This window comes from Priceomyces carsonii (assembly GCF_900007245.1).
Source record: "Priceomyces carsonii strain CBS4050 genome assembly, scaffold: Debaryomyces_carsonii_scaffold_1, whole genome shotgun sequence".
Taxonomy (NCBI): Eukaryota; Fungi; Ascomycota; class Pichiomycetes; order Serinales; family Debaryomycetaceae; genus Priceomyces; species Priceomyces carsonii.
Window position 1 is genome coordinate 1,584,780 of NW_026946674.1, and position 23,894 is coordinate 1,608,673.

A 23,894-nucleotide genomic window follows, 5' to 3' on the forward strand; every position below is an offset into this window, starting at 1 on the left:
TAATACGAATACAAAGGATTAAGTGAAACGTTTTGATTTATAAATGAATTTTTTTTATTTCAAGTTATCTTCTCGCTTCGCCAGAATATCAGTCAATTCCAATAATGTAACTACATAGCCATTGGATATGTAAAGAACCTCACTGCTAGTAAAAAGTCTCTCGAATCAGTCTCCCTAACCTTCCACTATGATTGGGATTACTTGTACAAGTCACGACCTTTTTTTTTTTTCCATCAAATTTTTTCATGTATAGATCGTAGGTTCAACACGTTCATAGCATTACAGCTAATAGTGGTTTGAATAAGGATAACATCATGGTGCCTCCTCATAGAAACCATAATTTCCGTCCGGAAAATGTTTTGAAAAGAGCTGAAGATTTGATCGCTGTTGGTCAATCTGAAGCTGCATTGGAAACTTTGTATGACTTCATCACATCGAAGAGAATCCGTTACTTGGCAGTGGAGGATTTGGAGCCTATTGCATTACTACTTATTGAGCTAGCAGTTAACTTAAGAAGAGGTAAATTAGCCAAAGATGCGTTACATCAGTACAAAAAGAATGTGCAGTTATCGGAGAATGGGTTAGAATCAGTGCAAGTGATTGTCAGAAGGTTCACCAGCTTAGCCGAAAAGAAATTAGATGAAGCTCAAACTAAGGCAGACACAAAGATAGATCAAGATGAAGAAGATGATTTGGAGACTTCTCAGACTCCTGAAAGCATTTTGCTTTCAGCTGTTTCAAATACCGACTCAGCTGACAGAACTGAGAGAGAGTTGGTCACACCTTGGTTGAGGTTCTTGTGGGAAGCCTTTAGGGCATGTTTAGATATCTTGAGAAATAATTCCAAATTGGAGGTTACTTACTCTGCTATTGTCAATCAGGCTTTCAAATTTTGCTTGAACTTCAATAGAAAGTCTGAATTCAGGAGATTATGTGAATTGTTAAGAGCACATATGCAATCTGTTACTATGCCCACAAAAATTACCAATAATAACAATAATGCTATTGATTTGTCTGACACCGAAACTGTCCAGCGTTATTTAGAACAAAGATTTGCTCAGTTGAATATTGCAGTAAAATTGGAGTTATGGCAGGAGTCTTTCCGCTCTGTTGATGACGTTCATACTTTGATAACTGCATCAAAGAAGGCACCCAAACCTAACATGATGACTAATTACTACGAAAACTTAGCTAGGATCTTTGCTGTTTCTGACAACAGTTTATTCCATGCTGCTGCTTGGAATAAGTTTTTCAACTTGTATTCGCAGTCACCAAATGCAACAGATAAGGAGTTAGGTCATTATGCTTCTATTCTTGTCTTGGCAACGTTGGCAACACCTCAAAAGACGATAGGTAATGAAACAGTTGTTGATGATCACAAAGCGAAGAACTCGAAGCTCTCTTCCTTGTTGAATCTTAATCATGTCCCTTCAAGAAGCAGCTTATTGAAATCTATTGTTAATAGATCGATTTTAAGCTACGTCACGCCTTGTGTCAAAGAGTTATTCGATGTTTTGGAAGGAGGTCAATTTCACCCTCTTACTATCAAAGAGAAAGTTGTTCAAGTATTTAAAGTCATTGAAAAGGATGCTGATTATAAATCTTATATTCCTACTTTGACTGAGGCAATTTTAATAAGACTCTTCCAACAAGTTTCTCAGGTGTATGAAGCTGTGAAATTGGAATTTTTGGTTTCCTTAGGTACTTTCACTGGAATCGAGTACACATTAACTCCTCTTCAAGTGGAAGAGCTAATTGTGAATGCCGCTAAGGATGGTTATTTGTCCTTGCTTATCGACCATGAGTCAGATGTCATTACATTCAAGTCCAGTCCATTTGAAGAATCCTTCAATGACTCAATTAATGATAAGCTTCAAGCATCTCCCGCAGAACTTGTTCGCACTCAGTTGTCGAAACTTGCTAAGACGTTATCCTCTTCAATTCAAATCATCGACCCTGAATATGATATTCGCCTTGAGAAAAATCGGGAAATTGCATTAAGAAATGCAATGAACGATATTGTTAGGGAACAAGAGCAACTTGCTAATCGTGCTAAGGTGATGGAGGAACGTAAGCGTATTACTGAGAAGGAGAGACGTGAGCAAGAGGAACAAGCTTCAAGGATCAGACAAGAAAGATTAGTCGCGGAGCAAAAGGCTGAACAAGAGAGAATGGTCGCTGAACAAGAAAGAAGAAATATTGAAAGATTAGAAAGAGAGAAAAACTTAGTCAGAGAAAAGGAGAAGAGGAAAATTGCTGAAGAAATTAATGCAAAGGGTATTATTACTATTGATATGGATAATTTGGATGACTTGGATCCTGATAAGTTACGTATGATGCAAATTGAGCAATTAAACAAAGACAAGAAAATTTTGGAAGAGAAGCTCAAATTGTTGTCGAAGAAGAACGACTACATGGAAAGAGCATTCAGGCGTTATGAGTTGCCATATTTAGAGAAAGATGCCGAGAAGCAAAAAGCTGAAGAATTGACTAATTACGAAAATCTCAAGACTGCTAAGATTGAGAAAGCCAAGAAGGAACATAAGGAAGCACTTGAGCTCAAGGATAGATTACTGCGTATATTGCCTGACTATACTTCATTCAAAAAAGTTATTGACGAGAAAAATAGCTCTAAGTTAGCGGAATTAAAGGCAAAAGCCAATTCTGATTTGCAGAAAGCAAAGGCTGCTCGTTTAGATGAAATCAAGAGAGCCAGATTAGAGGATTTGAGAGAAATCCGCCAAGAAGCTCAAAGAGAAGCAGAGGAAGAGGCTCTCAGAAGGAAGAAAGAGGAAGACTTGGCTAAGTGGAAAGAAGAACTTAGATTGCAAAAAGAAAAAGACGCCGAATTCCTCAAGAAGAGACAAATGGAAGCTGAGATGAGAAGCAATGGTCAAGCACCGACTTCAACCTCTCCTGCAGCTCCTAGCGCACCTCTTACTCCTGCTGCATCAGCTGCTGCGTCAGCTGCTGCAAGGGCTGCTCCAGAGCTTGTTGCTTCTCCTCCACCAGCTGAATCTAAACCTTTAACATTTGCTGAAAAGATGAGATTAAAGAGACTTGGTAAACAAGCATGATCAATTCTATAAGTAGCTTTTCTGTCTTCTATAGCTGAATATATTTTGTTAAGTACTTTTTATATAATAGAAATTTATCGACTTCGTGCTGATCCTGTCGCAATATTAAAATCTATTTAAATATTCAGTTCCAGGAAACGATTCAATTATACTAGATTGCTCTAGAATGGTTGAAATCACAATAATTGGCTCTTTAAACTATGATTTGGTGACCTTTACGAAAAAGGTTCCTGATGCTGGAGAGACTTTTCAAGCCAATCTGTTCGAAAATCATCTCGGAGGAAAAGGATTGAATGAAGCATTGGCAGTTTCAAGGTTGACCGGCAAGAACCAAAGTATCAATGTTCGTATGATAGGCAATGTCGGTGATGATTCATTTGGAAAAGAACTCAAACAATCCCTAGTGGATCAAGGGGTCGATACTACACATATAAAGACTTTGAAAGGCATTTCATCTGGAGTTGCTGTCATTATGGTTGAAGAAAATGGTGAAAACAGAATTTTGATTACTGCTGGTGCCAATGGTGAGTTAAAACCTAGCGACGAAGATTATAAGCATTACTTTCCAAGAAATGAGAGAGGAAATTTTGTTGTTTTGCAAAATGAGTATCCGGACACAGCAAAAACAGTTGAATGGTTGAAACATAACCGTCCAGAAATTAACATTGCATACAATCCTTCCCCTTTCAAGCCAGAAATACTTGACAAAAGGTTCTTGGGATACATAGATTTGCTCATTGTCAATGAAGGAGAAGCATTAGATGTGGCCACCAATTTGTTACCTCCGAAAGACCATGAGATATTTCAAGATACCATAAAAAACGATAGAATTGATGGGTTTCAAAAAGTTGCTGAAAAGCTTCGAACAATGTTGAATCAAGAGAATGTTTGTATTGTGATTATCACCATGGGAAGCTTAGGTTCAATTGTCACATCTAAGTCGTCGGAGTCAACTTTCCATAAATCCAGAAAAGTTAAGGAAGTTGTTGACACAACTGGAGCTGGGGATACATTCTTTGGGGCTGTGGTTCTGCAGCTAGCTCTTGGATCCGATATCGATAGAGCCATCACTTTTGCTACCGTTGCAAGTAGCTTGACCATTCAAAAGAAAGGAGCTGCGGAAAGTATCCCTACATTTGATATTGTTAGTTCAAATCTATAGGTCTATTAATGTTTAAGCTCCCTCAGAGTAGAGGTTTCATCCCTATGTACAGCTTCTGCGAAGAAAAAAAAAGTCCAAAGAAGTTATGTATGTTTATGTAGTTTAGCTATTAGAGCAAAATATTAACTATTGCCTGTGGGTTACTCATGCCTTTCTAGAGCGAAGTGTTCTATCAGCACCGCCAGCTCCTGGGGCTGGCGATTCACTTCTCGAAGTGGCATAAACATATTCATTTACTTGAGCAGCCACACCACCTTTGATGGCCTTCACTTTCTTTGATTTTCTAGAAGATTTCTTTCTGTAAACATCAATATAAAAGGCAATGAAAAGAACCAAGTAAGACGACAATATGGCACATCCAGAGTAAGCAGCTACCATAGTACCTGCGCAGTCACCACAAATAGGAAGAAATGTAACCTTTGAGAAGTAAGTGAGTACAATCTTTTGATAGGTTGCAAAATAAACAAAACCTAAATCTAATACGAATTGAATAATTTGAAACCTTGTCACCCACTCCTTCCACCATACTCTAATTCCTCTTGCAGCTAAGAAGTAATACCAGTACATAACAACATGGACACCTAAATTTAAGGTAATTGGTACCCAAGAAATCGGGGTGGTTCCAATTAACTGCGTGTAGCATAACAAAGCTGTAGCTCCATGATGGTAAGTATGCAAAAATGTCAATTTCTTTTGCTTAACAACCAAAAATACTGTATCAAGAAATTCACAAAATTTGGTAATATAGTTGAAATAATAAAGACAGCATAACTCCACGGTCCATGCTTTGGGGCTGCAAATAGCATAGAAAATACCATGTCTAATAATAATAGGAATCAACTGTTCTACCATCAATGTCAAGAGGGACAATGATAAAGTAGTCAAGACCAAATTGTGAATCTGGAACAACTTGTTCAATACAAGAGGCTTGATTTTAAATCTCTTGAACACGTAATCGCCCCCAAATATCACCAAGTAATAAGTCCCTATAGCTACAACCACAGGCGGAAGCGTAGAAAAAGGTAATTCTCCCGCTTTGAACTCAAATTTTTGTGGAACTAGCTTACCTCCACTAATTTTGGTCACTAGCGCATTAAAATAATACCATAAATAAATGCCAAATGGCCTGTCAACTGTTGGTAGTACCATGATTATAGCCTATATCAGTGAACTGTAACTCTTTAACTATAATGAAAAATTATAATTAAAATGATCTTCTTATTGAGCCTATATCAACTTAATATTTGGCGAAACTCTTTACTTATATATACCTGGAAAAGAGTTCGTACTAAAAAAATTATATCTCCTAAAAACTATTAAAAATAATAACAACTTTGGGCATACTGTGAATAAGGGTCGCGAAAAAAATTTTGATAGAGTAACAAAGACGTGAAACGGCCGCAGATACTACGTGGGGCGAAGCCATTCAAAGGATCTGAGTATGACGAAGGGAAGTGGAGAACGAAGAATGCAACCCACGGAAGATATAAAGAAAGATGGGGACGCGTCAAGCGTAAGAAGAAGCAGTGATAGTGATAATGATCGTGCAAGTACTAGTGACAGCAATAGCAGCGGGGACGAAACATCTTCAGATGAAGAAGTAATATTAAAGCCAGTTTTCATCGATAAGTTTCGCAGAGCGAAGACAGTAGCATCAAATGACAAGCGAAGCAGAGGGTTGGATAGAAATGATAAAGCATTAGTAGCATCTAAGATGGATGCGATGAGTCAACGAAGTACAGTTGAAATGGATGTCTTTGATGGCGTGGATGATACCGACGATATAGACCCGGAAGGAGATTATGAGGCATGGAAGAGACGGGAAAAGGAGAGATATGTACGCGATAGAGCGCTTTTGGAAGCACAAGAGGCAGCAAAGAATGACAAATACCGAAGACTGAGGGCCGCAGAAGAAGCAATTGCTGGTCAAGAGATCAAGGCTGCAGAGTCTACTGAGCAGCGTGACGGACGACGTCCTCTTCACCGGGGAGCCTTTTTTAATGATGACGAGGAGATCCAGTCTCGGTTCTTGAAGAGAGATTACGATGACGTGGAGGATAATAAGGACCATTCACGTCCCACTAGACTTAAATTTTAATATATATAGCAATGACTTACGACTACCCACGACAATTCGGTTATCAAATTTTGTTCTTGAGTGTAGATTTCCCTCATATTTTAATTCTTTCATATGTTTGGTGTTCCGCGGACTATTTACATTCGGAGTTATCATCTATATCTACAACATGTCGTTAGCTCCGCTTCCAGAATCGCTCAATCCGTTACTTGACGAGTACTTGGTTCCAGGTAGCTTAAGCAAGCCTTTTGTGACGTTGACCTACGCGCAGTCCCTTGATTCTAAGATCTCTTCACTGGTGGGAGTTCAAACTAAGATTTCACACGTTGAAACCAAAACATTGACTCACCATATAAGGTCCAGGCATGACTCCATACTAGTTGGAATAGGTACAGTTTTGGCAGATGATCCAAAATTGAATTGTCGTTTAGGTGGCGACTCTAGTTCATCTCCACGGCCAGTAATTATAGATCCAAAAGGAAGGTGGAACTATGCTAGCTCGCAGCTTAGAAAGATCGTTGATAACAAGAATGGAAAAGCTCCTTTTATAGTGACGGACCTGTCAGAGTCAATAGGAGGTGAATCATTGAAAGTTTTGGAACAACAGGGTGGTAAGCAGATCAAGCTACCTCTTCAGGAAAAAAGATATGAAAATTGGGACATAATATTATCTAGTTTATATGAATTGGGAATTAAATCTGTAATGGTTGAAGGCGGAGCTACCGTGATTAATGATTTACTTGCATACAAAAACAAAGATGGAAGGACATTGATAGATTCTCTCATCATTACCATTGGGCCAGTTTTCTTGGGCAGAAATGGCGTTGATGTAAGTCCTTCGGAACATGTTGATCTCAATAAAGTTAAGTGGTGGACTGGAATACAAGACAGCGTTTTATTCGCCAAAGTAGTACTGAATTAGAATATATTACAATAAAAAAAAGCCATAAACAAAACTAAAGTATAGCAGTATTTCTTTTTCTCCACATCTGTCTTATAAGCATATTCTATAAGAGGCATAACGACCAGAGGTCTCAGATCTCCTAATTATTTTGACGACCTCTCCTCTTTTTAATCCCAAATATCTTGCCACAGGGTCTTCTCTTTGGATTCTAGGTAACTGGGACTCTTTTAATCTATATCTCTCTAATAAGTCTTTCTTTTCTAACTTAGCTAATTTGATGTGTTTTGGAACTAATTCGTGGTGTGTAATGTTCACGATAAGATCACTTTCTTGAAATGTTTCAATGGATGCCGGGGAAACGGTAGGAATCAACTTGTTAGCACTGGGTGTTATTGATGATTGATAGATGAATATTCCGGTACTAAAGTTTCTCTCACTTATGTGAATGCAAAAATTTCTCATGGTCTTGATACCTACAGATGCCTCATCACAGAATTCAACCCACAAGGAACCAAGCTCTGGAAACTTTTCCATTGCCTCTGCAGTGGGATTTGCCTGAAAACACATCAATTTTCTTTGAGGTAATCCCATACTATCGCATATTTTAGATCTGAATTCATCTAAAGACATGTCTAATTCCTCTTGAGTAATATAATACCCCTATTTACGTTAGTAAGTTTGTTCACCTTGTAGATGTCGCCCACTTCTATGACAACCTCAAATAGACTTTATGATCACTTACTCTGTCCCTAACGATCTCTTTGACCGTCTTGAATGATCTCCACAAACGAGAAACTTGTCTATCTGTATCCTCCATCGCTCAAATTGGTGTATTCTCAACAAAATATTGGATTCTGTCAGTGATTCTATTTATTGTAATCATACTTTATGTCGAGCTGAATTTTCATAATCTCTCTCATCTCGAAATTTTCGCAAATTTTTCACGTGATCGTATGAATATCAATTGAAAAGTGATAAGAATGGATCAAGAAGCGTAAGGAATCTATTTTGCCATACAGAAAAGATATCTAAGTCTATTAATCAAATTTTCGTCTGAATTTAAGCTCAATGTCTGTATTTGACTTCCAAATATTGGTTTTTATCGCCTGTAAAGTCATGTTGGGAGCTAGCTCTTGTCCTCTACATTCAACAGCAAGCCACTCACTGACTGGCTTGCGGTCTTTCATCTCTGAAGTTCGTGACTCAAACTTCTCAGTGACATAAAATAGGACCTTACTCACTCTGAGCATGTTGTGAGATGTTAACCTTATGGAGCTTTCAAGTGACGGTAACTTTTTTATCTTTCTTTGAGACTTTCCCCCGATCTTTTTATCCGGCGGAAGAGTAGCGTAGTCGCATTCAGTTAACAGGAAAGCTATTTTAGGGCTCTCCTTAGTAGGATAAATTGAATATAGTAAAGCCCGGCCTATCCAACGAGGAAGATAGAGTCTTAACTCGGTCACTAGGGATGTCGTGGCCGACGATCCGAGCCTCGACAAGTCTTCCACTGTGAAACTGCACAAATCTCGAAGGTTTCCCAATTTCGAAGACCATTCAAATATTATAATATCTAAGCTTTGAGGGAATCGTGACGTGCTGAATAAGGGTCTATATACCTCATCCAAATTTGTATAGTAAGTGTTCAAAAGCAGATCTACCTGTTTACTTCCATCATTTATCTTTTCTAGGTATTTACTTTTGTTCAATTGTAACAAGGACATCACAGAGTCTTCATTTCGTGCATTCTTATTTTCATTATCGGAAAAGGTCATGAAATCAGAGACCGAGCTCTCAGCTAACTTAGACACTTGGTCACTAAAAGAAGAGCTTTGCGATAAATTCAGGCCATTTCTCTGTAATTGAGGCGCCTGCAGCAGCAGCTGCAGATGCATACTTGATCTCGAAGGAATTCTACCAAACAGCTTGAGTCTTCTGAAAGTACTGCCACCTGGAAAGACAGATTCCGAGACCAGCTCATCGCTGATAGTTGTGGACGATCCTTTGCAATCTTTCTTTTTATGCTTTTTCAACTCTTCTCTCATGTGATAATCAAACTCCCATTCGTAAAGAATATAGTTCTGAAACAAAGAGGTTAAAAATAAGGCACTAATGTAAAACCTGTCATCATTTGTAATTGTTTTGTTGTTTCCTTTCTTGTTGACTGTATTTTCAGGATGATCGTGGGCTAAGAAAGGATAAGATTCAACCAACTCGTCATAATAAATTTCCATAGATGCAAAAGACGACTCTTTCAAGGTAAGCATTAATTTCCCAGCCTTGATCTCAGCCTCGCACCAGTTACCTAATATATCCAAAGTCTGGTGATCTTGGAATATATCTTCCATTTCTCTGAGCCTATTTTCTAATAATTCTTTTGTGAGAGGATGCAGTGCTTTAGATGAATATGGAAAGACTTTGATCACTTGACAGATAAAGATATCCCACAACTTGATATCCCCATTTAGATACAAAACTAACATATGTCTTTTGTTGTTGATCATTCTCTTAGAAATGATACTTTTAGGGACCAAATTAAATATATCAACTGGTCTTCGATTGAAAGGTATTAATGTAACATGGTCAGAAGCCACTGGATTTAGTAATATCTCTACTGGTGTAGAGTCTACTATTGGATCATTTTCTTTAAATTTTTCCAAGCCTTCTTTGAACGTATTTACATACTCCAAAGAGGGACCACCATTTATATCCAAAAACATGGTCTGGTATTCGCTGTTATCAATTTGTTCATAAGGACTGGGAATGTCGGGGCTCTGAATAGATAATGGGTAGTTAGCGCCTGAAATCGACGACTGTATTTCTAAATTATTCGTATCCATCGATAAGTGACTTACTAGATCATGGAAATCAGAATTTAAGTCATTTTGATCGCCCGTTGCCCCCTCGACTAACCCAGCCGCAATTTCGTCGTTAATTTGTCTTTCATGGTTGGTTGTATAGTCCATGAATTCTCTCAAATACTGATAATGAGAGAGCTGTTCAGTATCCGGGACAAGATATCTATTCATTGCATCATAAGTTGAAGCAAATACTGAAGGAATAGAACGTTTACCAAATGACAGAACGTTATTTTCTAGGCACAAGGAAACAATTGGCGAGTCTAGTTTAGCAACTACAACTGAAAAGCCTAGCTTTTCGTCAATTGCTTCATAATCAGAGCTTGTTAATGTACTACTTCTATGAGCTTCATCTGAAAAACTAGAAGATAGATATTTAATATCTGTTTTCACGATTCGCCCACTTTTGTCTCCAGAATAAAAAACTTCAAACTCTGAGTTGTAATCATTTTGGAACAATAATCCTGGTGACGATGATACTCCTGTGGTGAGCGACCAAACTGCATCTTCATGTATATCAAAGTTTTTATAAACTTTGAAGGTTTTCAAATCCCAGAGTTTAATCGAAGTATCAGACGATCCGCTTAATGCATATCTATCGTTCATTAGTAAACACCTGATATTGTCTTGGTGTCCTATTAACTTTCTGATTAAACCAGAATGTTGTGATGCTCTTTTGTCGTACAAAGATATTATATTGTTAGGACCTCCCGTTCCAATTACATTGGAGCCATTATTCGATAATGAGTATATTGAATTCGGAAGATTAGGATTTGGCGAATGATTTTCAATCTCTTGGATGGGCTTCAACGTATTCAAATCCCATAGTACAATCTTTCCATCTAGACCCCCACTGGCAAGAAGATTCTCGTAATGTATGTATGACAATTTTTTGATATAATCTGTATGGATATTCGAAAATTTGTGTGTGTGTACTTCTTCCTGAGACAGACTTTCAGACGTTAGCCCCGGCTTTAGATTCACTAATTTCATAGACAAGTCTGAAGAACAAGTTACTAAGTCTCTATCGTTATTAACTAGTTTCATATCATTAATCCAGTCAAAGTGTAAATTGAAGTTATTTATGACACCATAATCGTGATTTTTTGACCCTGAGTAAGACATTGGGTTTGAGGATATTGAAGTCTCCAATTTAAGTATTGTTTCGTCGATATCTTGTTCAACAACAGTATTTCTCCTATCATCGGAATTATCGAAGCAATCGGAAAATTGGAAGTTTGCAGGAGAATCATCTTTCGAAAACAGCTTCTCTGGACTCCATACCTTCACGGCTCCATCCCTTCCTCCTGTAAAGAGCTGATTAGAATATGTTGAATATTGACATACGTTAATAGGTAAGATGTGATTTTCATCTTTATTAGAGTCACCTATCACATAAGATAGACCCTTTTTAGTTCTGGCAGACATCACCAAACGAATGTTCTTATATCATGAACCTCCACCCCTTGACGAATTAATTTCAAAAGAATTTATAAGCTCTATTGATTGCAATTACTAGGACAATTTGGATCTGAACCTCACAAAAACTCCGAGAGGAGACACTGGGTGCTACACAAAACAGATAGCCCAACAAGGAGAGCGAATTCTTATATAAATGGCTCCAAGTTGTTGAAAGTGAAAGGTAGAGAGAATATAGTGAAAGAAAACTACACTCTTTCGATCAATAACTACATACGTTCGCCCTATACGTTATTGACGAGTTGAAGATTGTACTCTCTCAACAATAATGAAGTTTTTGTTCCCTGTAAATTTATAATATTGAAGCCTAGGATTAGAGAAGAGACTCATACTGCTGTATTTCATTTCTTTCGCGCTTTCCTTACACAACGTTCAACAGTTATGTCCTTTGGCTCTTAAATTGTAGGGAGAACTCAAACACCTCTCCAGTTGGAGTAGCTGAAGGAACGACATTTACGACATTTATTAGACAACGTTTTTTCTCAGTTTAATTCATGTCCGACTAGATTTACGTTTACTTTCAAAGAAGAGTCTACCATAGCCTAAACAAAATGGCAGTTCAAACTCTGACTGAATCGGAAGTGGCAACGCAACTTAAATCAGCAGTTTATTTGATGGTCGCGAAAATAGTAGAAGAGGAATTAGGTGAAAATGTTTCCTCCACTCCGTCTTTCCTTGCGTCGTTAGTAGAGTTAGTATACAACCAGTTGATTAATCTAGGTGAAGATTTGGAACTATTCGCAAATCATGCCAACCGATCTGTCATAAGACCCGCCGATTTATATATGGTTACTAGAAAAAACGACATTTTGACCAAAGCTTTGAAAGATTACGAGGACCAGTTGAAGTGAAGTCACACCATGATTATTGCTTATTGTTGATCTTCAAGAAACCTAATTGGTTACTTCAACTCGAGTATACCTATTTTTGATTTATTGTTGGGTTATATTTCTTCGAAAATAGTGAACACTTTATGAAACTAAGCGTATCAAGACGCGTCAATAGGCTACTTTTTTGATTTTGATGTATTTTCACAGACGATGTGCCTCCCTTCCTCTATCCTTAAAGTCAAGCTTCCACCTCCTTAAAATGGTTTATGAGATGCATAGAGGACCATTGAAAGAGATACGCGTTTTTCGCATATGTCGAGCGCTCATTAATAGCCAATCTAGGAAAAATTCAAAAAATACTTTAGATTCAAAGACAACCGTGACTGGGACGCGCAGAGATAGCTAGAATATATAGCAGCAAAGATGCTTAAGCACTGTATTGATTATTATTCGCATACAATTCAGTTGAGGTTAAGGCAATGAGTTCAGAGTTAGGTCCAAGGAAAAGGAGAAAGTTGGCAGACAGAACTAACCTTCCATTGGCAACACCTCCAACTACCCCACTGAAAAACAAAGTGATTGATCTTTCAAGTCAATTGAAAAGGAATAATGGCGTTAAGAAACTACAATTCGACACTCCACCTACAACACCCACAAAGCCAAAAAGAGCCTCTTATTATTCTGGTGCAAAAGCACTTTTTCAAAAGAATGCCGATGTGAAGTCAATGGGCTCGAAGTTAGTTGGAAGAGAAGACGAGGCGGAAAAATTTGTCACATTCATGACTCAATGTATTTCTGAGTTATCTTCTAATAGCTTGTACATATCAGGACCACCTGGGACGGGCAAAAGTGCCCAGGTTAGTATTTCTCTCAATCATTTGATGTCCGAAGTAGGACAGCCGTTAGATGGGAGAACCTCTTCTTTTACTAATAAGACTGTGAGATTAATCAAAGTAAATTGTATGTCTATTGGCCATCCTGATTCGATATTCCATGAAATATATTGTGAAGCAAGCAAGGAAAACAATTTTTCCCACAATAAAAGAAAAACATCTGACGATTTATACAACTTGTTACTACAAGAGTCTAAGATTCAAAGCATAGTTGTCATTTTGGATGAGATGGATTGTCTCATCACGAAAGATCAACAGGTTTTATACCAGTTGTTCAATTTTGCATCTCCTAAAAACTCTAAAGCCTTGAAAACGAAACTCATTTTAGTGGGTATTTCTAATGCATTAGACTTAACAGATAAATTTTTACCAAGGTTAAAGAGAAATGGTCTCAGTCCTCAAACGATTCAGTTTTTACCTTACACCTCGGAAAAAATCAGAAATATCATAATCAACAAGCTCAACTTGTTGATAGAATCTGAAAAAGAAAACTTAGGTACGCTCCCACTTTTTCATCCTGCAGCTATACTGCTCTGTTGTAAGAAGTCTGCAAGTGTCACTGGTGATCTTAGAAAGGCGCTAGATATCTGTTATAAAAGTATTGAATTGGTTGAAATGGAGTTTCGAAGATCCCAAAAAGAGCTGTCGCAGTCGCCTATTAACACTTATCCCAGAGTTCTAATTTCACATGTTGCGAAGGTGTGTTCTGCATCCTTTGGCGATAATTCATCGACTAAATTGAAGAATCACAACTTGTTGCAGAAAGCAGTTTTATGCTGTCTCTTCAATTATTACAGCAACAACATTTTTATTTCGAAAGATATTACAGTAAATGCCTTCTTCGACTACTACAACAAGCACATACTGCAGAACATCAACAACTTACTATCACAATTGAACAAGGGAGAATTTCTTGAGATAATTTCCGCATTGGAATCCTCTTCTGTGATATCCTTGACTAGTCTGAGGTTAAGTTCGTCCCCCGATAGTGGTAGTAGAATCATCAAGCCTAATGTTCCATATGATGAATTGAATAAATCGATATCAGATGTTGGTGTTCTTCAGAGAATCTTGCATTCTAACAGTAACTAGATGTTTAATATGTAATCACATCATCTGTCATATACTATACTCAGCATACATATATATATATAAATATATATAAACATACTATTATTGTTATCCTGCATGTGGTTGTGAATTTTCTCAAAAAATCTTCAAAAGAATAAAAGTGCCCGTGCTACTCTTTTAAGGCTACGAGTATTTTATTACTTATATAATAAGGTATCACATTTATCAATAAATTAACCTTCAGCCTTCCTATGATATGTTGAAGTGACCTATGGTAGCATAAGATTTGATAGATACGATATTGGAAAACGAAAAATATAGAAGCAGAAACTAGCCAGCGTATTTCCTATTCGTAGAACACAAGATAATAGAAAGAAGTGATATCGAACAGAATAAATTATACATAATAAAGAGATATGTCTTCTTCTGGATCTCGTGGCCCTCCGATAGGTCGATATAATGGAAAGGATTATGACTATGGTAATAACAAGCCTCCAAGAAGGAAGAACTTCTATTCTGTTGGAGGACCTAGGCGAGATTGGAATAAAGGTGCTCCTGGTTCATCTTCTGCTAATGGAGATACTTCATCTATTCCTAACGGTGAAAATCACTATTCAGGCTCTGGTAGACCTAAATATGGAGGAAGCTCATTAAGCGGACTGTCTAGAGGTGGCGGTTCCTATGCATCGCGCGGTGGTCCATCAAATAGTCGAGATAATAGAAGCTCGTACGGTACATATGGCTCATCTAGGTCTTATCCATCGTATTCAAGCTATGGATCATATAACAAGAGAGAATCTGATTACCAAAGTTCAAACTATTATGGGAACAGACCCGACGCTTGGAGATCAGAACGACCGCGGCAAAGTGCCGATTCTAGATTAACAACTTCAAAGCCATCGGCAACACTGAATCATCCTTCACGTCTCACGAATGCAAATCACTCTAGCTCAGATGACGATTTTAGAAAAGAGAGGTACGACTACTCGAATGAAGGAACAACTAATGGTGCCTACGGAAGTTATGGTGCAAGTAAGTGGAAAAACTCATCTTACTATCCTAACAATAGAAGCTCATTAATGGGCTCTGTTGGATCAAGATCATATTCCTCTAGGGGTAGAAAGGGATCCTCAGCTCTAATGAATAGTACAAGAAGGAGCGATACGTATTATCCCTCCAAGGGTTCATATCCCCATTCAAGTGGACAGAATCAGTACGATCGTTACTCAAGCAAACCAAGGCTACTGCAATCTAGATCTAAAAGTGGAAGCCCAGGTGCTTTTGATGATGAGCTGTTTAATTCAAGTAAAAGAGAAGTCAGTGAGACATACTCAAATGAGTTGGACGAAAATGATAGCAAATTGTCTGATTTCGATAATTCTAAGGAATCTAACGAAGTTCTAGGAAAGGAGAACAACGATGATGAAGATGAAGACGAAGATGATGATGATGAAAATGACGATGACAATGATGATGACAATGATGATGACAATGATGATGTTAAGGGCATAAATGAGAATCTATTTAAGAGGGATGACACTTCAAAAGAAGACTTGAATTTTCAATCCACTTCTGAACTTAAGCCTCAATTAGTGTCAACAGAAAAGGGTGATATTGAGGTTAAAGATGCGCTCCCCAATGAAAAGCTTGAGACGAAGAACCAAGAACCAAAAGTCCCTATCGAGAAGATAGAACCAACAGCAATAAACAACGAAGGATCTAAGGAAATATGTTACCCACATGGTTGTACTTTTCCTCTTTCTAGAATAGACACGGAGCTCCAACTTATAAATGAAGAATTTGAAAAAAGTGGTAAAAAATCAATGAAGTATTCTTTGGCTGTTCCTATCAAAAATCTTCGAGAGTATTCGTTCTATTCGAGAAACTTGAGAAATTTCATAAATTCGAGGGAGTCCCGTAGTTTACTATGTAAAAGAAGAAATGAATTCTTGAAAAAGAAAAAGTTCAGTCTTTTAAAAGAATACATAGCATTGCAAAAAGAAAATAGTTTAGAAAGAGAGAAGATGGATCAACAATTAAGAGTTTTGCACCCTCCAGGTGACGAAGCGAGAAAAGAACTAGAATCAAGCGATTTGAGGAAACAATATCAACAGGTGTCTGACTCTTCTGCTGGCGACTTAGGTCCACCTCCTTCAAGCAGTCATCGTAGGAACAGAAGACATGGTGATTTAGTAACGACTGAAGCTGAGTTCCAGGAAATTTTGCAGTCTCTTGAAAAAGAACAAGAAGAGGATCCAATGGCTCGTGCCCGAAAAGTATCTGCTACAATTCCCAATATGATTCTTGATCCACTTAAAAGAGACTACATCAAATTCATGGATTCGAACAATTTTGTTGAAGATAGGAATACATGGTCTAAAAGAATTAAAACTGATTTTATCAATAACTTTTCGTCGAAGGAACATGAGTTGTTTTGTGAGGGATTTTGTATGTATCCTAAAAGGTTTGGTGCAATTTCAAGACAAATGGGTGGATTGAGAACAGCTGAAGAATGTGTCCTTCATTACTATATGACCAAGAGAACTTTTAACTATAAGGATTTGCTTACTCAATACAAAAAGAAAGTCAGCAAGAAAACAGGTCGTCGTATTAAGACCCCGCGTTCAAGAAACTCGTCTCAAAACCAAACCCCAGTTCAAACGCCGGTTGCCGAATTTCCTCCTATTGATGATGGTATGGAGACGCATGGCTTGAAATCACCTATAACATCTGCTGTTTCAGCATCCACAGAATTAGCGGATGAAGAATTTTTTACAGACACAGGGCGAAGGAAAAGAGCAGCGGCACCAGTTTTTGATTCTAAAATTAAAGAAACTATCCCTTCTGATACTACAGAATTTGTTTTGCAATCACCTCAAAAGAAAATCAAGACCAAAAAGAAAGAAACGATTCAAAGCAGCGGAATTATTCCAAGTTCTGAGATCATTACAACTGAACATCTGGAAAATGATTCGAAAGATCGTAAAAAGACTATTTCAAGCTATTGGAGCATTACCGAAGCTAATCTTTTTCCAAGTTTATTAATGGAGCATGGAAGTAAGTGGACTACTATAGCAGACAAGTTGAGTACGAAGACAGCTACAATGGTTCGTAATTACTTTCAAAGAAATGCTGAAAAAAATGGATGGAAGAAGATATCTGAAGAGGCTGATTCCAGATTGGACGCCAAGTTCGCGGCTGTCTTGGGCACCGCTGGAGAAAACAAGACGCAAAATTCGGAAGATATGAAGGATCAATCAGTTCCTTATACTGCTCCTTCAGCCGTGAACACTAGTACTACACCTATAGTGGGACAATATATCCCTTTGGGTACCTTTCAACATAACGCACAGATCAATCAAGTTCGACCTCATACGTCGGCTTTACCTATTCATTCATCAACTGGGGTTTCATCTATAAATTCGCTTTTATCAGATAATCCTGTAGGTTCTTTGGACAGGGGCTATACTGTGAAGCAAGAGCTTGATAGTGCACCCAAAAGTATTGATTCAATCGAAGTCAAAAAAGAAATACTGTCTGTTGCTCACTTCTCCGCCAATTCGCAGCATCAGAGAACATCTATCAGGGACCTATTGAACTCCGATGGTCCTCTGGCTTCTGAGGAAAACCAAACACCACTTACCACAGCGCAACTTCCACATATATCAAAGTCTAGTGTTCGAGACCTTTTAAACGCACCGTCGTCTAACCCAACTGCTGATAGCAACGATAATTCAAATAAAATTGTCCGTGATTCTGATCAGCCGAATAATAGATTAGGGTTGAATGCTCTACTTTCAGTGACAGGAGCCTCGTACAATAATAATAATAATGATGAGAAGGCAACATAACTTTGGTTCTTCTCATGTGTATCTATTTTTTTATTCCTTATATGTATTATATATTTATCTGTATCTTAATTATGATACTAATACTTTTGTGATAGTAATCTTTAGATTCTATCAGGATTATGGAATTATAACGAAAGATAGTCGTGCGGTGATACCATTAAATTTTTCAAGATTTTGTGGAAAATATACTGCTTCACTGTAAGTTCTTTGAATGGTCAATCTGATTAAGGATTACTATGTCTTTGAGGCTTGTACATAATTTAAGAGCTCAAGGATATTCCTTGAGAGCATTTTCATGCTCATCGAAATGGTTGAAAGAACACAGACTGTCAATAGATACAGATGAGAAAAGCCGACCACTGATTCCGAAAGAGCTAGTAGCTCGTTCTCAATCCATTAGTAAAAACAGAATACCATCGAATTTAGAGATTTCAAAGTTTCAAGTTTATGAATATGAAAGGTTAAGGATTGTTCCTAATTTGAGGACATTTTATGGAGGAAATCCTCTTCACGAAGAGAATCTCAACATGTTGAATGCGCTCATAAGAAAATATATAAATTTACCTACTAGAGTATTAGAGGAAAAGGAAATGCAGAGCCAAAGGTTTGTGTCATTTGAGGAATACAAGAAAAGTGTTCTTTCAAGTACTCGTTTAAAGCCGATCCACCATAAAGACTTGACACTGTTGTTACATAGATTGAGAAGCATAGATCAGGAATTAATGCCTAAAGAAGTCAGCGATACGTTAGCAGCATTCACAAGAAAATCAAATGTTACCCATAAAGTTCAGCAAGAAGTACAAGAATTGGATTCATTCGGTAGAGCACACTCAAGTGCAAAGAGAAAGGATTCAGTTGCCAAGATCTTTCTTAGTAGAGGTGATGGCCAAGTTCTCGTTAATGGTAAGTCGTTGGTTGAATACTTTCCCAAAGATGTTGATAGGGTGAAGATTGCATACCCATTTCAAGTCGTGAGTCAAGAAGGAGGGTACAATATTTTCGCTAGAGTTCATGGAGGTGGATCAACAGGTCAGCTGGAAGCCATCATGTATGCTGTCGCAAAAGCACTAGTAGTTTTCAATCCATTACTCAAATCGAGATTACATAAGGCCGGCTTGATGACAAGTGATGCAAGAAGAGTTGAGAGGAAGAAACCAGGTAAACTTAAAGCTAGAAAGTCTCCTACTTGGGTCAAGCGTTGATAAAAGAAGTCAATATATGTATTCTTGAATGTCATTGTCTAATCTGTCTTGTATATATGAACAAACTAAATAAAGATTACTAAAAATTTCTCTTAAGAGTTGCGTAAACTCTCCAAGTATTTCAAAGTGGAATCTAGTTCACCTTTCTCATATTTCGAGATTTTTCCTTGAAATGAAGCTCCTTTCCCGCCCCCTTTCAAATTGGAAATTCTCTGCTTGAGCTCGGCTTGGATCTCTTGAGCCTTTGGTCCTATTATTTTGACCATTCCTCCAGTACCTGAAGCATAATCTCCATTGAGAAGAACGACAGTTTGAGATGAATTCAAATCAATGCCACAATCCTTCGAAGTATTGACCAAAGTTGTCAATTCTTTTTGGAGAAGAAGAATGAATTCAGCGTTGCTATCCTCTCTATATGCGAAGCCTATTGTTTGCCCTTTAGCTAGGAAGTCTTGGAAAATTTTATTAGCTTCTATTGCAGCCAACTCCTTCAACAAATTAGACTCGCGAGAAGTTGACTTTCTATAATTTAGATTAAGTGCAGCTACCTTATCAGCTACTTCGTCTACTTGGCATGATAGCTGGTTGCCAGAAACTGTTTTCAAGATGTCATACTGCTTTCTCAAGTATTTATATACTCTAGACCCACAAATGAAATGCAAACGTGAATTACCACCTCTAACATTCGTTTGGTTCAATAAGGATATTGCCTGCACTTCTGAGGTGGAAGATAAATGTGTACCACAACAAGGATTGGCATCTAAATCTCCTATTTTGACTATTCTGACAATTCCCTTAGATAAGTCGTAATCATCTGGAATATGCGTAATATCAACCTCACCTCCATGTTGATCTGGAGTAGTCAAACTAATCGGTAAACCTTCAAAAATAATATCATTCACTTTTCTGTTTACCTCTTCGACAATCTCGTCGCTTATCTTTTGAGGTAATTCAATATAGTTAATCACATCGCCCATTGACCAACTCAAAGTTTCCAAATTATAAGTATCTAACACTGCAGAAAGTAAATGTTGCCCAGTATGCTGTTGCATTACATCAATTCTTCTTTCCCAGTCAACATTCAAAGTTATTTCAGTACCCTCTCTAATTGGACTATCAGTTACGTGAATTGCTTTAAGTTTATCCCTCAATACTGACTTCACGTCTATGACGTCGTCGTTTGGTAATGTAATGGTACCATAATCACAAGGTTGCCCACCACCCTCAGGAAAAAGGATAGTGTCTTCTAGTTCTAAAGCATATAATAGCCCTTTACTAGTTTCTTCACTTTGCTCCTTGACCTTTTTGTTCTTGTTCTGCTTATCACGAGAAGTTTGAATTGGTGTGTATTCATTAGCCGATACAACTTTCGTTTTCAAAGTCTTCAAAAACGAATTTCTTTGACAAGCTAGTGCCCCTACTATAGTAGAAGAATATGTAAGAGCAGCGGTAGACATTTCTAACTTACTGCCTTAGACTAAGCTCTTACTGATTATTAATTCATTTTCTTCTATTCAACAATATAATTCGCGATAGTGATTTTAAAGTGTTGTTAGTAAGAGAATAGCCAATATGACTAATTTTTTGGTGACGGAGAGACTTAAGTCGACCGTCTTAGGATCAAAGTTATCTTCTGTTGAGAAGGAAAAGTTGACTTCAAATGCTTTCATTAGTCATGAACAGTTAATTAACTTCTTCATTGATGCTAAACCAACATCTACTTTGCTTGATTTATTAAGCTTAACAAAGATGAATATAACGAATATGAATGAGTCATTGAAAGATAGACCAAAGTCACTTGCCTTCTTGAAATCGATGGAGATCTTGAGATTAAAGGCTAAAGAAGAGGAATATCAGAAACTTATTACACCTTCAACTGGCTATCTGACGCTTTATGAAAATTTGGACGGCTATGAAATTACACCGGCGAAGGCTCACAAGGAACTTAAGAGTCAATTGACCACAATTGTAAATATATTTATCAGTGTTGGCAGCGTAGTTTATGCGATTTGGTATTGGACGGAAACTTCATGGAGACTTGAGATCGGTCTTCGGGTTCTACTTTGCTTGTTTTTTGGATTGTTGATATTGGTTGCAGAAGTAGTTGTCTACATGGGATATTTGAATAAAATCGAAGAAGCAAAACTTAAAGAACGAAAGAAGAAAGAGATCAAGACACTAATCAAAACGTTGGAGTAACCTGTACAAGTTTATCATATTAATTAGCGATCAGTAACTGAAGCAAAAGGTGGCGCTGTAGGTAATGAATTCAAATGCTGAGTGTTCCTTCGTATAGCTTCCGACTTGGGCTTTTGATTTTCCAGCTGCATTGTTTTAAAATAACTCCACTTAAGCAAGATTGAAATTACACCTAAGAATTTGAAATCTGGCCAGAGCGTCTCGGTGAATTCAATAGTACAATTATAATTGCACTGCCATAACATGAAGTCACTTAGCCTAGTATGACCACTTGTTCTAACTAAGATATCCAATGGTGGAGTCCCGGGGCCCATATACATGTTGTCTGCTAACATTTGCAACGAAATTTGATCCTTTGAGTCTATCTCTCTAGACTCAAATTTCTCAGTAATCGATCTGATTGAGTGAGCTATATCGTCTCTAGAGGTGTATGGAAAGCAGACATTTAATACTTTTCCGGATTTTGCTTGCTTAGTCTTTTCTTCGATCTTTTCCAAATCTTTCAAAATATCTTCTGGTATCATTGACCTGTTTCCTACTATACAAATTTTAACTTTGTTAAATCTTGCATAAGAGTCTTCTCTGTCAGACATTAGCTTTAATTTATCTCTAAGCATTCCAAGTAATGTATCCACCTCAGCTTGTGATCTGTTGAAGTTTTCTATAGAAAAAGCATAAATAGTAATGTATTTGATACCGATGTTGTATGAAGCGTCTAAGACCTTCATTTGTTAGTATTAATAATAAACAATAAAGCTCTTTTCTTTTAATCAATTTTTAACTTACGTCAAATAAGCTGTTAGCACCAGCATTGTGGCCACCCTGTAACGGCAAGTTGTTTGCTTTGGCATATCTTCTATTACCATCCATGATAAGCGCGATATGCTTTGGAATGGGACCTGTCTTTAGTACACTAACAATAAAATCCTTAATAAACCCCACAAGGTACACTATTATAGGAAAGCTTGTTAAAGAGCTGAAGAAGGTTTGTTTCGAGATAGTTGACACCATTATCTTCTCGTCAAAGCTGAAGTATATTTTCAGAAAATGCCAAAAAAAATTCACTAATTAAGCGCTGCAAAAATTTGGTCCTTTTATAGCGATCTTGACATTTTAGTTGCAAAATTAATTTTCTGATGTATAACAGTAATAGTTAAAAATAAAAGCACTATTGAGAAAGGAATTGCTGAAAGAAAAGTTCCATGTCTCAATGTTATCGCAGGTGCTCAAGTCTAGGTCCTTGTGAGCTGAACTACCTTGTGTCTTTTTATGATAGTCATTAAGTATATTTATTGGCAGCAATTCACATATGGATATGAATTGTTTTATTCCGGCGAGACATCATCGTCATCACAGAGCTCACAGAGCTCTAATTCGAGCCCATTGATATGACATGTTACAGATACAATTTTCAACATCGAATGAACTTTCCTATCAAATTCCATGTTGCTTTTGCTAAACACCAACTTAGCTTTCAAATAGTCCAATAACTGTTCGTTTGAGATAAAAGCACCACCATTCCCAGTGTTGTATCTTTCTACCTTCTGCTCATATATCACCAGCAATTTTATTGCAAAATTTTCATGTCCATGGGTAACAGAAAAATCTATATCACAGTAATACCTCTTGGGTTTTAGCTGTGGTTTCAATGACCCCTTGTGTGCTTTATCGCTGAATTGGGTACTCTGCTCAATTATGCCCTGCGACCTTAAATGCCCAATAAGGAGTCTTCCTAATTTACTTATTGAAGAGGGCTCATACGATGAAGTTAACTCACTGATAGTCGGCCAACCTATTCCGCATCTCATCTTAGACAGCTCTTTTTCAAATGAGAACTCTTTAAGGAATTTCTCGTTGCCTTCTTCAAGCACTTCATTTGGCAGAAGTACTCTTTCGACTATAATATTGTTGAAATCGTTCTTGTACTCATTGAAAGCATTTTTTGAAAACATTGTTGTCAAAAGGGCACTAGAGTTGGTCTTCTGGGTCATTTTCTTGAACTTAGTACACAAAATTTGGTACTTCTACATGATACTTATATATATTTCTCTTACTTTAGTTGCAACAAACCTAAAACTTAACTATGACGTTGAGGGGGTTATTCTTACATTAATACTTTACGGAGCCATCTTGATGACTAGTTTCCCTGCTTGGTCTTATTCTCACTGACAGAGGTCTCTTGATATAATGGCTCTTATGAAAACATTAGGTCTAGAATTCCACCGTTCTTGTTTCTATGAGATCCTTTTGTGGCTCTTGTAATGGTGAATGACTACAAAAAAAACAAAAATAAA

At 37.4% G+C, this 23,894-nt stretch overlaps 15 protein-coding genes across 15 annotated transcripts; 9 read left to right on the plus strand and 6 right to left on the minus strand.

The window, feature by feature from the left end:
- Positions 1 to 314: 314 nt before the first annotated feature.
- Positions 315 to 3,077, plus strand: RPG1A (translation initiation factor eIF3 subunit a; the record flags this gene model as incomplete). The annotated part of the gene is made up of 1 exon (XM_062956801.1): positions 315 to 3,077. The coding sequence occupies one exon, from the start codon at positions 315 to 317 to the stop codon at positions 3,075 to 3,077; it is 2,763 nt and encodes a 920-aa protein (XP_062807706.1).
- Positions 3,078 to 3,243: 166 nt separating this feature from the next.
- RBK1 (putative ribokinase) lies at positions 3,244 to 4,239 on the plus strand (the record flags this gene model as incomplete). Its single annotated transcript, XM_062956802.1, has 1 exon — positions 3,244 to 4,239. The coding sequence occupies one exon, from the start codon at positions 3,244 to 3,246 to the stop codon at positions 4,237 to 4,239; it is 996 nt and encodes a 331-aa protein (XP_062807707.1).
- Positions 4,240 to 4,383: 144 nt separating this feature from the next.
- On the minus strand, positions 4,384 to 5,388 carry FEN1 (fatty acid elongase; the record flags this gene model as incomplete). Its single annotated transcript, XM_062956803.1, has 1 exon — positions 4,384 to 5,388. The coding sequence occupies one exon, from the start codon at positions 5,386 to 5,388 to the stop codon at positions 4,384 to 4,386; it is 1,005 nt and encodes a 334-aa protein (XP_062807708.1).
- A 292-nt stretch (positions 5,389 to 5,680) lies between these two features.
- On the plus strand, positions 5,681 to 6,337 carry PRCAT00000882001 (uncharacterized protein; the record flags this gene model as incomplete). Its single annotated transcript, XM_062956804.1, has 1 exon — positions 5,681 to 6,337. One exon carries the CDS (start codon positions 5,681 to 5,683, stop codon positions 6,335 to 6,337), a length of 657 nt encoding a protein of 218 aa, XP_062807709.1.
- Positions 6,338 to 6,485: 148 nt separating this feature from the next.
- PRCAT00000883001 (2,5-diamino-6-(ribosylamino)-4(3H)-pyrimidinone 5'-phosphate reductase) lies at positions 6,486 to 7,238 on the plus strand (the record flags this gene model as incomplete). The annotated part of the gene is made up of 1 exon (XM_062956805.1): positions 6,486 to 7,238. The coding sequence occupies one exon, from the start codon at positions 6,486 to 6,488 to the stop codon at positions 7,236 to 7,238; it is 753 nt and encodes a 250-aa protein (XP_062807710.1).
- Positions 7,239 to 7,310: 72 nt separating this feature from the next.
- PRCAT00000884001 (DNA-directed RNA polymerase core subunit) lies at positions 7,311 to 8,013 on the minus strand (the record flags this gene model as incomplete). Its single annotated transcript, XM_062956806.1, has 1 exon — positions 7,311 to 8,013. Exon 1 carries the CDS (start codon positions 7,848 to 7,850, stop codon positions 7,311 to 7,313), a length of 540 nt encoding a protein of 179 aa, XP_062807711.1. The 5' UTR covers positions 7,851 to 8,013.
- A 244-nt stretch (positions 8,014 to 8,257) lies between these two features.
- PRCAT00000885001 (uncharacterized protein) lies at positions 8,258 to 11,503 on the minus strand (the record flags this gene model as incomplete). Its single annotated transcript, XM_062956807.1, has 1 exon — positions 8,258 to 11,503. One exon carries the CDS (start codon positions 11,501 to 11,503, stop codon positions 8,258 to 8,260), a length of 3,246 nt encoding a protein of 1,081 aa, XP_062807712.1.
- Positions 11,504 to 12,105: 602 nt separating this feature from the next.
- Positions 12,106 to 12,405, plus strand: PRCAT00000886001 (uncharacterized protein; the record flags this gene model as incomplete). Its single annotated transcript, XM_062956808.1, has 1 exon — positions 12,106 to 12,405. The coding sequence occupies one exon, from the start codon at positions 12,106 to 12,108 to the stop codon at positions 12,403 to 12,405; it is 300 nt and encodes a 99-aa protein (XP_062807713.1).
- A 458-nt stretch (positions 12,406 to 12,863) lies between these two features.
- Positions 12,864 to 14,369, plus strand: CDC6 (AAA family ATPase; the record flags this gene model as incomplete). Its single annotated transcript, XM_062956809.1, has 1 exon — positions 12,864 to 14,369. The coding sequence occupies one exon, from the start codon at positions 12,864 to 12,866 to the stop codon at positions 14,367 to 14,369; it is 1,506 nt and encodes a 501-aa protein (XP_062807714.1).
- Positions 14,370 to 14,764: 395 nt separating this feature from the next.
- Positions 14,765 to 18,199, plus strand: SNT1 (Snt1p; the record flags this gene model as incomplete). The annotated part of the gene is made up of 1 exon (XM_062956810.1): positions 14,765 to 18,199. One exon carries the CDS (start codon positions 14,765 to 14,767, stop codon positions 18,197 to 18,199), a length of 3,435 nt encoding a protein of 1,144 aa, XP_062807715.1.
- A 236-nt stretch (positions 18,200 to 18,435) lies between these two features.
- On the plus strand, positions 18,436 to 19,401 carry MRPS9 (mitochondrial 37S ribosomal protein uS9m; the record flags this gene model as incomplete). Its single annotated transcript, XM_062956812.1, has 1 exon — positions 18,436 to 19,401. One exon carries the CDS (start codon positions 18,436 to 18,438, stop codon positions 19,399 to 19,401), a length of 966 nt encoding a protein of 321 aa, XP_062807716.1.
- Positions 19,402 to 19,493: 92 nt separating this feature from the next.
- PRCAT00000890001 (putative alanine--tRNA ligase) lies at positions 19,494 to 20,858 on the minus strand (the record flags this gene model as incomplete). The annotated part of the gene is made up of 1 exon (XM_062956813.1): positions 19,494 to 20,858. One exon carries the CDS (start codon positions 20,856 to 20,858, stop codon positions 19,494 to 19,496), a length of 1,365 nt encoding a protein of 454 aa, XP_062807717.1.
- A 115-nt stretch (positions 20,859 to 20,973) lies between these two features.
- On the plus strand, positions 20,974 to 21,600 carry VPH2 (Vph2p; the record flags this gene model as incomplete). The annotated part of the gene is made up of 1 exon (XM_062956814.1): positions 20,974 to 21,600. The coding sequence occupies one exon, from the start codon at positions 20,974 to 20,976 to the stop codon at positions 21,598 to 21,600; it is 627 nt and encodes a 208-aa protein (XP_062807718.1).
- A 23-nt stretch (positions 21,601 to 21,623) lies between these two features.
- SRT1 (ditrans,polycis-polyprenyl diphosphate synthase) lies at positions 21,624 to 22,470 on the minus strand (the record flags this gene model as incomplete). The annotated part of the gene is made up of 2 exons (XM_062956815.1): positions 21,624 to 22,322; positions 22,387 to 22,470. The coding sequence occupies 2 exons, from the start codon at positions 22,468 to 22,470 to the stop codon at positions 21,624 to 21,626; spliced, it is 783 nt and encodes a 260-aa protein (XP_062807719.1).
- A 455-nt stretch (positions 22,471 to 22,925) lies between these two features.
- PRCAT00000893001 (uncharacterized protein) lies at positions 22,926 to 23,591 on the minus strand (the record flags this gene model as incomplete). The annotated part of the gene is made up of 1 exon (XM_062956816.1): positions 22,926 to 23,591. The coding sequence occupies one exon, from the start codon at positions 23,589 to 23,591 to the stop codon at positions 22,926 to 22,928; it is 666 nt and encodes a 221-aa protein (XP_062807720.1).
- Between the last annotated feature and the right edge of the window lie 303 nt (positions 23,592 to 23,894).